Genomic DNA, 15,738 nt, shown 5'->3' with positions numbered 1-15,738 from the left:
TGGGGAAGGGGTCCCCGGCTGGACCCGTTTCCCCAACGGGGAATCCCTTCCCCTATCCCCCTCTTTAAATGGCAGGGGCGGGGTTGATAAGTATTTTGTTAAGGAGAAGATTGAAGTAGGAACAATATCAATTGGATAACCCATCCCTTGGAAAACCTACTACAAGATTTATTGTGATAATAAGGCCACCATCTCTATTGTCCATAATCCAGTTCTACATGATAGAACAAAACATCTCGAGGTTGATAAGCATTTTGTTAAGGAGAAGATTGAAGTAGGAACAATATGTATTCCTTATCTTTCTACATCCGAGCAAATTGTTGATGTATTAACCACAAAGGCCTTTTTTTTAATAGAAATAGAACTTTTCATTAATGCACTAACTAAAAGCCTTCCAAAGCAACAATTTGATAGATTGATTCACAAGCCGCCCATGGAAGACATCTTTAAATCACCTTGAAGAGGAGTGTTGGAATTTTTATGTGTGTATAAATATTAATTGTAAAATACTTTTCTTTATTGTTTATTATTTCCCATATTTGTAAGAGTTCTTTCTCCTATATAAGAATACTTAAGATTGCACATATTCAATAAGAAAGTGTAATCTTGTTCCCCCAAAACTAAGAATTGCCAATATCTTCTCCTTTCCGGACAAATTCACTTCTTTGGTTAAGGTTTGTGATCTTCAGTTGCAGGCTATTCCTTCTAGTTCTTTGAAAGTTACAGCTTAATGGTGTTATCATTGGTCGTTTAGAGATAATAGCCTTTTTATGGATTGTTCGAGATGTTTTTCTGTCAGAGTTTTGTATTGTCATTTTTCCTTGGGTCTTGTTTCTCTCTCCTTATGGTTTCTTAAGAGTTTATTGATCTTTTGTCGTGCAATATTTTCAATCATTTGTTTGTTGTTTTACTTGGTTTTGGTCTGGCTTGTTTTGGTTAAGTTTGTCTCTTAGATTCTTTGGGGCCTATCTCTCTCTCTCTCTCTCTCTCTCTAAGTTTTTGTGCTTCTTAGTTGATGGGTTTTCGTCTTATTTGGCATGTAGTTTTCCTCATCTTCAGTTGTTTTTGTCTCTTATATTTGTCTTCTATTTGGTGATCTTGTATTTGGAGAATGGGTCTCTTTGTATTATATCAATGATTTTTTTCCTTTAAAAATATATATATATATAAATAAATAACACACGCATATCTATTCATAGAGTTGGGCTGGCTTGACAAAGGCCAGTATCGAGGAAACAGTTATATTAATATTCAATGTTTGGTTCAGTTCTGCGAACTAAGCTTTGTCAATGGCTACAACGATTTTGCATCATAATTTACACAAGTCCGTTTTTCCATTGATTGTTCCTGAGGAATGGTTTTGGTGCTTTCTTGTTTCTAGTTATTGAAATTCAGTGCATATTTGTATGGCTCATATCCATTATTTGGCTGCTTTTTAATCCAATGTTCACTTGCTCAGATAACATCAAGAGTTGAGCTACCGTCAGGTTGGGAATGGATTGATGATTGGCATTTGGACAAGACCCCTCATACTGCTGCTGATGGTTGGGTTTATGCTCCAGATGTCAAAAGTTTAAAATGGCCCTATTCTTCTAGCTCTGTGAAATCTGTAAACCATGCTAGGCAAAGGAGGTGGATCAGAAGTAGGAGGCAGATAATAAACAATATAAAGAGGGAAGTATTCATAGGGCAATTGAAGCCTGGTGATACGGTTCCCCTACCTTTATCGGTGCTGAAACATTCTGGACTTTATATCATTCATTTTAGGCCTTCGACCCTTAATAATTGTGATGAGTACTCTTGGAGTTCAGTTGTAGATAAACCTAATCAAGATGATGTTAATGGGCCTGATATTTTTTCTCAAATATGTATTTCAACCCTAAGTGAATCTGAGGAGTTGTTGTATTGTGTTCAGACAAGCGGAACCTCGTCAAGTAGTTCCCATAGATTATGGTTTTGTTTAGGCATACAAGCATTGGAAATTGCCAAAGATATACACTCTGACCCTATTCAGGACTGGAATCTTGTTATCAAGGCTCCATTGTCTATTGCCAATTACCTTCCACTGGTGACAGAATTTTCTGTTCTAGAGAAACAGAAAAGTGGTCATTTCATTGATTGCTGCAGAGCCATCCTTCATCCGGGGAAAACTGTGAAGGTCTATGATGCTGACATCAGAAACCCATTGTTCTTTTCACTCCTCCCACAGAGGGGATGGCTTCCTGTGCATGTAAATTTAGTTCTCTTTCATCTTGCTACATTGTTCATGAGAGATTTTGCTGTAGCCATGGTTTTTTCTTCTTTTTTCTTTTACATCCTCCTCTTTTCTTTTTGACAGGAAGCAGTTCTTATATCCCACCCTCATGGAGTTCCGTCAAGGACATTAAGTTTGAGAAGTTCAATTACTGGAAGGTTCCATTTTTTCTCCCTACCCCATTTGTTTCTCATTTTATCTTCTTCGAGACCAACGTGAGTATGGTTTGTGCAGGGTTGTTCAAGTTATTCTTGAACACAATCATAATCAGGAGCATCCATTCCTGGAGAAGATCATCAGATTCTATGCACCTTACTGGTTTTCTATTTCTAGATGTCCTCCTCTGACACTCCATCTTGTAGACAGATCAGGGAGAAAAAATTCACGAAAGATTTATCACCGGTTTAAGTCCAAAACTAATATTGACAGTGACACTTTCGAGGAAATAACTGAAGAAGAAATACACGAAGGTTACACGATCGCTTCTGCTCTGAACTTCAATTCGTTGGGCCTCTCTGTATCAATTAATCAAACTAGGAAGAGCCAGTGTGTAACTGTTGAAGATCTATCTCCTCTAGGCGACATGGTAAGAGTTTCAAAATTTGGATCCATTATCTTCTTAAAAGGGTCAAGGCGTTCTTTATTAATTTGATTTTATCTGCAGGACGGATCCTTAGATCTCTATGCTTGTGATGGTGATGATGAGGGAAAGCGTATGCAGCTTTTCATTTCAACAAAGCCATGTCCTTATCAATCTGTACCAACAAAGGTAATTTCTTGATTTGAGTTATTGGATACTTCAGGTGATACTCTCATCTCTTGTATCACCTTCCCAAAAGTCTTGTTTCTCTAATATTCTCATTCACCACGCTTTTTATTTTTCGTTATCAATTTTAGCTGTTATCATGGTGATGTTTTTGTGTATTTTTTATTTTTCATTAGCAATTTTCACTCTTACCATGGATCCACCGTCAGCATGCCAAAGATCTTTCCAGTCCATTCGCGTGTGATCTTTGTGTTGTCTGTCAAAAGAACTCTGTACAGTCAACCCAAGCGACTGCATCCATAATCCATGGCTAGGATCGATGCTTCAGAATAAACGTGCTCTATCACCATTTGTTAGGATTCCACCTAACAAGGAAACTTAAAGAAACACAAAGAACATAAAGATAGTAATATATTGCAATATCAAGAGAAATTATAATATACCAATAGCTCTTCGAGAGGCTCTCTCTCCCCAAGCCCTACTATGGAAACTCTCACTAAAATGATCCACACTTCTAAGGTCCCTAACACCCTTTATTTATAACCAGGACACCCTAGCTAATTACTACTAAGAAGAATCCCTTAGTTATATTATACAAATCTTACCCATATGTCCCGTACTCTCAACACCCTCACTCCAATTGGTACTTATTACGTGTTGGAGTGCAGGAGAATGCATCTGTAAGATTCTATAGTTCCATATTACATTGAGAAATAATGCATACACTTATGCAAGAGTAAGAAACTATGAGATTGTTGATATAATATTAAAATTTACCTTAAGTTTAAGTATTTGGGTCAATTGGTGATTTAACATAGTATCCAAGCAAGAAGTCCTGTGTTTAAACCCTTGTAACGTTCTTTCCTCCCTAATTGTTGGGGGTATTTGAGGCATTGACTTGAGTAATGTTTGACCACCAACCAACTTCACAAGTCAGTGTTTATTTTATTGTGATATCAAAATATCAAAGAATCTCATTCATTCTATACATTAGAGTTTAATATATATAGGCATACATGAAAGCCATAGACTATAGTGAAAAGACAATAAAGGACAAGAAACTAATAAGCTCCTCTATTTACATATACATATTGAAAAGTAAAGGATAGAAGTGAAAACACCAAAGTTACATGGAAAACCCTATACCAGGGAGAAAAAAAACCACGATAAGAGTTTTTTATTAATTTCTGATACCCAGTACACAATACAGGGACAAGTATAAATAACCAAAGGTAAGAAACCCAACACTGTAGACACCACGTAAAAAGACTAAAATGCCCTTAGGGCTAAACAACATTTTCAACATTCCCCCTCAAGTTGGGGCGTAGATATCAATGAGACCCAACTTGCTAACACAGGTGTCAAATGTTTGTCTCGGTAACCCTTTGGTGAGAACATTTGCAATCTGTTGACTAGACGGAACATAGGGAATGCAGATACTTCCGTTATCCAGTTTCTCTTTGATGAAGTGTCGGTCGATCTCAACATGTTTGGTTCCGTCATGTTGAACAGGATTGTTAGCAATATTAATGGCAACCTTATTATCACAATAAAGTCTCATCGGGTCATTATTTTCCTGATGAAGATCTACCAGAACCTTTTTTAACCACAGTTCTTCACAAATACCAAAGCTCATAGTTCTGTACTCTGCTTCGACACTGCTCCTAGCCATGACACCTTGCTTCTTACTCCACCAGGTAACTAAATTTCCCCACACAAAAGTACAATATCCAGAGGTAGACTTTCTATTAGTAATAGAACCAGCCCAGTCTGAATCTGTGTAAATCTCAATGCATCTTTTGTCATGTTTTCTGAACACCAAGCCTTTTTCAGGCATAGACTTCAGATATCTTAAAATCCGCATAACTGCCTCCATGTTCTTTCATAAGGAGCCTGCATAAACTGACCGACCAAACTAACTGTATACAATATATCAGGTCTGGTATGCGAAAGATAGATCAACTTCCCCACAAGCCGTTGATATCTTTCCTCGTTAACCGGAACATCATCTACTGATTCTACTAGATTGTTATCGACTTCTATCGGCGTATCTGCAGGTTTGCACCCAGTCATTCTTGTTTCTCTCAACAAGTCTAGTATATATTTCCTCTAAGACATTGAAATCCCTTCATTTGATCTTGCTACCTCCATTCCTAGGAAATATCTCAAGTCACTAAGATCTTTGATCTCGAACTCATCTGTCATCCTTTGTTTCAACCTGTCAATCTCAGCTGAATCATCCCTTGACAAGATAATATCATCAACATAGACAATTAAAACAGCTATTTTCCTTGGTGTTAACCTCTTAGTGAACAAGGTATGATCAGAATGCCCTTGAACAAACCCCTGAGACTTGACAAAGGTAGTGAACCTATCGAACCAGGCTCTAGGAGATTGCTTCAGGCCATACAGAGACTTCTTTAATTTGCAAACCTGATTGCCAAACTGTGCTTCAAAACCTGGAGGTGGGTTCATATAGACCTCTTCTTCCAACTCACCATTCAGAAACGCATTTTTCACATCCAATTGATGTAAGGGCTAGTCTTGATTAACGGCAATGGAGAGAAGAACACGAATAGTGTTAAGTTTTGCCACAGGTGAGAATGTTTCTGAGTAATGCACCCCATATATCTGAGTGAATCCTTTTGCAACCAACCTGGCCTTATATCTATCGAGAGTCCCATCAGACTTGTATTTGACAGTTAACACCCACTTGCATCCTACTGTTTTGTGACCTTTCGGAAGAACAACCAGATCCCACGTTCTGTTTGTCTCAAGGGCCCGCATCTCCTTCATAATTGTGGCTCGCCATTTAAGAACTTCCGGAGCCTTGTGTACATTGCCTGGAATCATCACGGTATCCAGGCTGGCAGTGAAAGCTTTAAATCTCATAGACAAGTTACTGTAGGACAAGAAGCTTTTCATAGAGTGCTTGGTGCTTGGTGCTTGGTGCACAACCTCGTCCCTTCCATAGGGCAATCGGTAAATCCAAGGTAGCATCAATCTCACTCGTCTTGTCTACCTGTTCACCTGTACCCACCGGTTGCACATTTTTAGTTCCCTGTGTATCTCCTGGAAATTCACCACTACCATCGATCTTGACTTCGTCAGAGTTAACTACATCACTTTTAACACATTCATTATCATCAAGAATAGAGGTACCTTGAGCCGGTTCTGGTTCTGACTCTTGAACACCTTCCGGCAGAGCAACAAGGGGAACTATTTCCTTTCGGAGATTCTTCCTATAGTAGGTTATCCAAGGTACTTGTTTTGTAGGGAGGACAAGATCATTTGTTTCAAGAATAGGCTCAGGAAACATATCTAAAGGAACAGAGTAGGTAGATGTGTTAGCCTATTCACTAGTGGTCTCCCCTTGAGGAGGATTAATGGGAAAAAAGGGTTTGTCCTCTTGAAAGGTGGCATCCATGGTGACAGAATACTTTCGAGAGGAAGGCTGAAAACACTTATAGCCCCGTTGATGGAGTGGATACCCAACAAACACACATTTTTGGGCCCGATGAGCAAATTTACTCTGATGGGGACCATGATTATGAACAAAAACAATATAGCCAAACACCCGAAGAGGAACATCTGGGAAAAGGTGAGTGGACGAAAAAGAATCTTTAAAACATTCTAAAGGGGTTTGGAATTTGAGCACACGGGAGGGCATTCGATTGATGAGATGAGCTGCAGTAAGTACAACATCTCCCTATAGATACAAGGGTAAGGATACAGGTATCATGAGAGATCGGGCTACTTCAATAAGGTGGCAATTTTTTTGCTCAGCCACCCCATTCTATTAAGGGGTATAGGCACAAGAATTCTGGTGGATGATACCTTTAACGGTTAAAAACTCACGGAGGGACTGATTAATAAACTCACACCCATTGTCACTCCGAAGAATGGCGATTTTGGTATTGAATTGAGTTTTGACGGTAGTGTAGAACTGTTGAAATACCGTCGTCACTTCAGATTTGTTTGTAAGAAGAAATATCAATGTAAGACGGATCTGATCATCTATGAAGGTGACAAATCACCGTTTACCTGATACAATTGTGACTTTAGACGGATCCCAAACGTCACTATGTATCAAGTGGAAGGGTCGGGAAGGTTTATAGGGTTGTGAAGTAAAGGAGGCTCTGGGCTGCTTTGCACGAATACAAACATCACAAGATAAAGATGACACATTCACATTATGAAATGAGTGGGGGAAATAGATATTTCATATAATGAAAGTTTGGATGTCCAAGCCGAAAGTGCCATAATAAAAAATCAGTTTCAGAAATAGTAAGAGAAGACAATAAACTAGTCCTAGACAAACTCCTAGAAGAAGCATCATCCGGAAGAGGAAATAGAGCCCCCTGTTGTGCCAGGCAGTGTCAATCGTCTTTCCCTAGTTCAAGTCCTGAAACAAAACATCATTTGGTGAGAAAACAACTTTTTAATTCAAATTTCTGGTTATTTTACTGACGATAGCAAATTGTAGATATCTTTGAACATGTAAAACATTCTGTAAAACCAATCCCTGAATCGGAGATAAGTGACCCTTTCCAGCAATGGAGGCAAAAGACCCATCTGCAATTCGTATTTTCTCATTTCCAATGCTTGGATAATAGGAGAGGAATTGATTAGATGATCCAGTTAAGTGGTCAATTTCTCTTGAGTCAAGAATCCAAGAATTCATCCCCCTCAACAAAGAAACTAAAGGACTGAGGAGTATCTGATTGGACAATATTGCCAGTTCCAACTGTGCCTGGATCCACATGGTTGGCCACCTGGGGAGCACCATCAACCATTTCACCAACGAAGGCTTGACTGGATTTAGGCTTATCATTTGGAGGACGCCGCTTGCCATTTGGTGGACGACCGTGTAATTTCCAGCATGGGTCTTTTGTGTGTCATGGTTTCTTACAATGTTCACAAATTGGAGGGGTCTTTCCATTCTGTTTGTCATTCTCTGATCCAGATGACTTGACTTCAAACGTAGCAGAGTCTAAGTTGGTGGTTGCTGTACCATTCATAGCGCTGGTTCTATCCTCTTCTAATCTGACTTCTGAGCAAACTTCCATCAGGGATGACATCGATCTTTGTCCCAAAATTCGGCTCCGGACGCCATCAAATTTTGAGTTTAAGCCAGCCAGAAAATCATATACGCGGTCAACCTTCTTAATCTTCGAATACTGAACCCTGTCGACTGGGCAATTTCAAACTACTTCCCGACACAGATCCATTTCTTGTCACAATAGTGACAATTTATTGAAATAAGACGTTACATCAAGAGCCCCCTGCGTGCACTCATGTACCTTTTTCCTCAATGTATAAAGTCGTGAAGCGTTCTACCTCTATGAATATAGTTTCTGGACAGCTTCCCAAATATCCCGAGCTGATGCTGAATAAAATAGTGGCTTCCCAATCTGGGGTTTTGATGCGTGGTTAATGCGATGAAATAATGGTGTATAATGCGATAGAGGAGTATGCATGGTGCATGCAAGTTTTCTTAGCAAGATCCAAGTATAAACCCTACTAAGTTACCTAATAAGTCCAGGATCGAACACAGGGACTATGGAAACAGTAAACGACGGTAATTTCTGATGACTTTGCGATGATAAATAAAACAATGCGTTGGTTGGTATGTGTGTTTAATGTATAAACTCTACGCGGCGGAATTGAGAAAAGAGTTAATAACAACGAAAGTTACAATGAGTATGCAGGGGAATGGGTTGAGAAGGTCTTTAGCTAGCGCTTCCTGAGATTGCGTTCAAGCTATGCGATCATGCTACACACACGCGACAACAATTCATCTTCCAATGCAAATGCGATAGCTCTTAGTTTTAGGACGCATGCGATGTATGCGATGATGTCTATAGGACTTATTCCTAAGTCTCTATTTCTTGTCTATGCGATGATGAACGATGAGCACAGATACAAGGTGACCGCATACCATCATATCCTATCTCTTGGGTGCATGCGATGCGTTAATAGCAAACGGAACTTATTTCTAAGTTTCTATCTCTTGATTATGTGGTTCTAATCTGACTCTCCCGAGCCTAGATTCTAATCTGACTTTTCCAAGCCTAAATTCTATTCTTAGACCACCTTCTCGAGTATCTCTAAAGGACGAATGACGCATACATAATACAAGATGATCGCATAAAGTGAAGATCTTAGGTTATGCTAGCTAAGTGCTTCTCAACCCATTCGACAGTTTTGTTACTTATGCGTAATGTAAAGAGAGTGGACAGATATAGAGATGCAATTTCCATTTTATAAATAAAATCAGAATACAGAATGACAATGGAAAGTAAGGATAGAGAGCCTGGTAACAATATCTTGCTTCCCAAGGCTTTACACTGAGTTTTCTCTACTCGATCCAAAAGATGTTCTTGCTTCCGTAAGAGTCGGCCCTCTCTCTTTTCTCAACGCTCCTCGGCACTCTTCCAAGTTAACCAGGACGATCTCTCGGTGTATTCTCCCTTTACTCGTCTCCGCTTTCTAAGTATATAAAATTACAGACTACGGCAATCTATGGTGAAAAAGAACTCTAAAGTCTAAATAGCGAAACCGAACTCCTTTAACGAGGGTGGCCTTCGGTATTTATAGAGCTTCAAGGTGAAGAGCTTTTTCTCTCAAATGATTGCACTGATGGGATGTCATTCATTCTCTGTCTGATGCGTCGAATAATTGTCACGGAAAAGTTGAGTGTACTTGCTACAGTATGTCGTTAACGGCTTGTCAACTAAATTCGGATTCGACAGTCATCAGCTTTCAGTCCCATCGTGATTTATTAAGCTTTCACCTCGATGCACCGGCTCTATGTGGCCACCTTCTTGAGCAGATTTTCACGAACGCATATGATCGCATAGCCTTGCAGTCGCACTATCTTAATGCGCTCGGATGCTAAATTCTTTGGATCACAATTCCGCCTTGCGCCAATGCATTTTTTCTGCACAAAATACATAAGTTAGCTTCTTTAATGCGATGGACGCATGCGATCGCAATGTTCTAAACTTAATGCTTTTGGACGCGATTTTTTATATTTTTGCCATCGTAATCCTTCATTGTTTTATATCTTTGCGCTGTAATAACGTGCATTTTTGCCCGTTATCAAGTTCCATACTGTTTATCAAAATCGAGCGGAGGAGAGAATCCTCCCCCTTCCATATACGTTCCTGAGGATCCCCAGGATTCGGTCTGGGTATCTCACTAACTTGTACCATCCCTCGAGGACCATTTGCACAGATTGCAACCAAGAAAAATAGTTCTCGCCATTAAGTTTTTTGCTGATAGATGTTCTTGTAGAATTGCCCACAGAACCAGACATAATGTTTGCAATAGGTAAAGTAGGGTAAGCAGTTAGTTACCAGTGTTTCTGAACATAATGGAAAGCCCAGATATGTATCTGGATGAAAGTCAGTCGAAGGAGTTGCCGTGGATCTAATGGCTGCCCCAAGCGCAGAAATCTGTTGCTGCAAATTTGCCAGTTGCTATTGAAACCCAATGGTCACACCAAAATCCGCTGTGGGTTGTTTGTGCCCATAACCCCTGAAAAATTGGTCTCTGCTGGCGTGGGAAAAGAAGTTTGATGAGCTGGCTAACCAAAGGAAGGAGTGTGGGGAAAGAAGTCTACTGTCGGTCTCTGTTGGGCTTGCTAGACCGGGCTCGGCTGGACCGGGTGGTTCAGCTAAACCGGGTTTGGCTGGACTGGTTGGTTCAGCTGGATCGGTTGGTTCGAAGGACTGGGCAGAGGAGAAGGAAGGTTCGTCTGCGATGGAAGAGATGGAAGGCTCGTCTGTGACTGAAGGCCGACTGCGTCTCGGTTGCGAAAGACGACCTAGCTGTGACCGGGTAGAAACGACGGTTGCGATGGAGGACCTCCAACGGCCGGTAGAGCGATCGGCAGTTGGAGTAATTGCTCGATCGGGAAGTATTGCCCAATCAGAGGTGCCCCACTGTACAGTTGCACAACAGAAGAAGCATGGCCGGTCGGGTCTGTTTGATCGGCGGCTGTCTGCCCTACAAACGACTGGATCTGTAGTGGTCCAAGTAACGAGCGTAAAAATTGGTCGACGACAGTCCTAATTTCAGCACTTTGTGAATTTACCACCGGAGTTCCATTCCCTGCTAGGGTTGATGACTGAATCTCTTCTATTCCAGCTACAGTCTCATCACCGTTCTCTGATACCATATTGAAAAATAAAGGGTAGAAGATAAAACACCAAAGTTATGTGAAAAATCCTAGACAAGGGAGGAAAAACCATGATAAGAGTTTTTTATTAAATTATGATACCCAGTACATAATACAGGGACAGGTATAAACAACTAAAGGTAAGAAACCCTAGACTGTAGACACCACGTAAAAAGACTATGCCCTTAGGGCTAAACAACATTTTCAACAATATACTCTTAACACTCCCTTTCAAGTTGGTGCATATATGTTGATCACACCCAACTTGTTACAAAGGTAGTTAATTCGGACTCCATTTAAGGCCTTGGTAGAGATATCTCCTAATTGATCTCCAGTCTTCACATATCTAGTAGACATCAAACCTTCTTATATTTTCTCATGAACAAAGTTTGAACTTCAATATGTTTAGTTTGCTCATGAAATATTGGGTTAAAAGCAATATGAAGAGCAACTTGATTGTCACATCACAACTTGGTTGGAACAGTAATATTAAAGCCTAACTCAAATAAGATTTGATGTATCCACATTATTTCACATACTAATTGTACTATAGCTCTGTATTCTGATTCAGCACTTGATCGCAAGACTACATTCTGTTTCTTACTCTTCCATGAAACCAAATTGCCTCCTATAAAAACACAATAGCTAGAAGTTGATCTTGCCCAATCAGCATCCGAGAAACACTCAAACTTCATATGACCATCGTCTTTGTATATGATTCCACATTCAGGTGTAGCCTTCAAATAACATAGAATTTGTTGTACTAGAGCCCAATGATCCACTATGGGTGAAGCCATAAACTGACTCACAATGCTTACTGAATAAGTTGTGTCTGGTCTTGTTACTGTAAGATAATTCAACTTTTCAACCAATCTTTTATATCTCTCAAGATCTTTAAATGGTTCTCTGTCTTTTGTAAATTGACGATTAGGTATCATTGGAGTACAACATGGCTTGGCACCCAATTTTTCAATCTTAGATAGCACTTCAAGCACATATTTTCTCTGTTACATAAAGATACCTTTCTTGCTTCTCACGACTTCAATACCCAAGAAGTACTTCAAAATTCCCAGGTCTTTAGTATGAAATTGACCTTGGAGAAATGTGTTAAGAGATAATGTACCTAATGTATCACTCCCAGTGATGAACGATATCATCAACATATACGACTAATAAAATAATACCACTCATAGATCATCGATAGAAGACAGAATGATCTAACTTGCTTTTTTTCATTCCAAACTGCCCAAGTGGCTAACTAAATTTTCCAAACCATGTTCGTGGACTTTGTTTCAACCCATACAACGATTTGCAAAAGCGGCACACTTTATCCTTCTCCCTCTGAGCAACAAATCCAGGCGGTTGCTCCGCATACGCTTCCTCTTGAAGATCACCATGGAGTATGTCAAGCTGATGCAAAGGCCAACCGTGAAATGTTGCTATGGAAATAAATAATTTGACAGAAGTTAGTTTTGCAACCGGAGAAAAAGTATTAAAGTAATCCATTCCATATGTCTGAGCATAACCTTTGGCAACCAAGCATGATTTTAACCGAGCATGAGCCATCAGGGTTGACCTTAATTGCAAACACTCATTTGTATCCAATTGCCTTCTTTCCTGCAGGAAGAGATATTAAATCCCATGTACCATTATCATCTAAGGCATTTATCTCCTCTATCATGGCATTGCGCCAATCGGGATGGGACAAAGCTTCATGAATAGTTTTGAGGATCGGGATAGAATCAAGAGATGTAACAAAAGAGCATGTTGAAGATGATAAGTGGTCATAAGAGACGAAAGAAAAAATAGGGAAAGTATAAGAATGTTGTCCTTTACGAAGAGCAATAGGAAGATCATCATTCGGTCCTGGATCTGATGACGAAGAATCTCCTAGAATAGGACAATCATCCGAAGGTGGTTTTCGTCGAGAGTAGACTTGTCTAATAATATGTGGACAAGGAGGGACAAATGTCGAAGGAGATGGATTAAGATTGGGTGTGGGAGACTGAATGATATATACAGAGAGATCATTGTCCTCCCACTGACTCGTCCTAGACAAAGATGGAGTGTGAGGCTTGTCCTCAAAGAAGGTAATGTCACGAGATACGAGATATATGTTCTAACTAGGACAATAACATCTGTATCCTTTTTTAACACGAGAATAGCTTAAGAAAATGCACTTCAAAGATTTAGAATCTAATTGGGTCAAATTAGGACGAATGTCCCGAACAAAACAAGTACAATCAAATATTTTTTGCTCAAATAGGAAACAAAGGTTTTGTAGGAAATAGAATATGATATGGAATCTAACCTTTAAGAACTGATGAAGGCATGCGATTAATCAACAAACAGACCGTTGAAATTGCATCAACCCAAAACGACTTTGGAACATGCATTTGAAAGAGTAATGCTCGTGCAGTTTTAAAAAGATGCCGATTCTTTTGTTCAGCAACTCCATTTTGAGGAGTATCGGTACAAGATGATTGATGAATAATGCCATGCCTATTTAGATATGATGTAAGTCCTTCTGAAAAATATTTCAAATAGGAAACAAAGGTTTTGTAGGAAATAGAATGTGATATGGAATCTAACCTTTAAGCATGCGATTAATCAACAAACAGACCGTTGAAATTGCATCAACCCAAAACTACTTTGGAACATGCATTTGAAAGAGTAATGCTCATGCAGTTTCAAGAAGATGCTGATTCTTTCGTTCAGCAACTCCATTTTAAGGAGTATCAGCACAAGATGATTGATGAGTAATGCCATGCATATTTAGATATGATGTAAGTCCTTCTGAAAAATATTGACCAACATTGTCATTTCTCAACACTTCAAGGGGAACACCAAAACTGAGTTCGAATCTCAGCATGAAAATTACAAAAGTGAGAAAGCAACTCAGAACGGTTCTTCATAAAAGAGTAATCATCAACAAAGGTAACGAAATACCGAAAACCAGTTTTGGACACAATTTGACAAGGACCCCAAATATCATAATGAACTAATTCGAAAGGAGAAGTGGCTCGATTATCAATTCTAGGGTGTGGGCTAATACGATGAAGTTTGGCAAACTGGCATGAATCACAATCTAATAAGGACAAGTTATAAACTTGAGGACATAACTTTTTTTAAGATTGAGAGAGAAGGATGACGAAGATGACAATGTGCATCAAACGGAGAAACAACGCCGGAACAAGCAATGGTTGTTAATGTCGATACCGGGTGATAAAAAATATATAGTCCTCCAGATTCATGGTCTTTTTCCAATAATCTTCTTCATCACAAGATCCTGAAACAAGCAATATAAGGATAAAATAAGACAACAATTAAGGTCATGAGTTATTTGATTAATAGAGATCAAGTTAAAAGAAAACATAGGTAAATGTAGGATAGATGACAGAGAAAGGGATGGAGTAAGAGTTACAATGCCAGATCCAAGAATAGAAAATTTTGATCCATCTGCTAAGGTAACACTGGGGAGGATGTAGAAGACAAAGGGGTGGAAAGTATGTTGGGATTACCTATCATATGAGCAGTAGCACCAGAGTCTATGACCTATTGTGTAGAGGATGAAAGAAGACGATGACTCATGTTACTTGAATTAGCAATGGTTGTAATAGGGGCATGTGCAAATGATGAAGAAAATGCTTCCGATGATATCTGGTATTCTTGAGATTTAGCAAACTTAGTGACAGAATGAACAACGGGCATTTTAGACATGCCATGGATGGATTGAGGCCGTAATTGAACCACAGTAGACATCACTACACGGTCTTGTTCAGCCATATGTGAATAACAAATGTAGAGTTGCAAAATTTAATCTGAACCCATGAAAGCAGACCCAATAGACTGTACAACTTCTGAAAAATCCGCTGAAAAGCTGAACTTAACCAGGTTTCCAATAAAAATTTGGTTCTTTTCGAAACCGACGTCTACCAAGCAACAACACAAATAGGCCCAGAGTAGTAGAAAACAAAAAAAAAAAGAACAAAAAGTCAGAAAAGATTCTAGCCACGCACACGCTCTCACGCGCCAATGCGTGGGACTGACGATAGAGGACTATGGCGGCGCGTGAAGCTCACGCGTTGATCAGATGGACGTTGGATCACGACGGTTTTGTAGATCGATAGCTGGGCTTCCCTTTGGAACGAGTGGTGTCAAAAAAGTAACACATAAAACTAACCAAACTTACGATGACGGTGACGGCTGCGGCAACGGCGACGGACGGTGAACACACTGCAAACGGTGGCGACAAGAAGAAGTGTAAACTCAAACTCTTCCCGAAATCCTAAACACTAATAGGTTCTTCCACCAAATCCTAATTGGCTAGAGCTCTGATATCATGTTATTGTCATATCAAAATATTGAAGAATCTCATTCATTCTCTACATTAGAGTTTAATATATATAGGCATACATGAAAGCCCTAGACTATAGTGGAAAGACGATAAAGGACAAGAAACTAATAAGCTCCTCAATTTACATATATACTCTAACATTAATTAACTTAACTCCATCAAGTTCAGTAGTGTTC

At 39.4% G+C, this 15,738-nt stretch overlaps 1 protein-coding gene across 2 annotated transcripts in view; it reads left to right on the top strand.

The window, feature by feature from the left end:
• The window catches only part of LOC120078006, a 136,766-nt gene that overhangs the window by 105,942 nt on the left and 15,086 nt on the right, over window positions 1-15,738 (top strand). For both annotated transcript variants that reach the window (XM_039032178.1, XM_039032177.1), the window contains exons 47-50: window positions 1,460-2,230; window positions 2,339-2,412; window positions 2,489-2,840; window positions 2,919-3,023. In XM_039032178.1, coding sequence (XP_038888106.1) covers window positions 1,460-2,230; window positions 2,339-2,412; window positions 2,489-2,840; window positions 2,919-3,023 — 1,302 coding nt within the window. The remainder of the gene's footprint in view (window positions 1-1,459; window positions 2,231-2,338; window positions 2,413-2,488; window positions 2,841-2,918; window positions 3,024-15,738) is intronic.

The sequence above is a fragment of the Benincasa hispida genome, chromosome 5, assembly GCF_009727055.1.
Source record: "Benincasa hispida cultivar B227 chromosome 5, ASM972705v1, whole genome shotgun sequence".
Classification (NCBI taxonomy): domain Eukaryota; kingdom Viridiplantae; phylum Streptophyta; class Magnoliopsida; order Cucurbitales; family Cucurbitaceae; genus Benincasa; species Benincasa hispida.
Note: the sequence above shows the minus strand (reverse complement) of the source record. Positions and strands in the feature narration are given on the sequence as shown.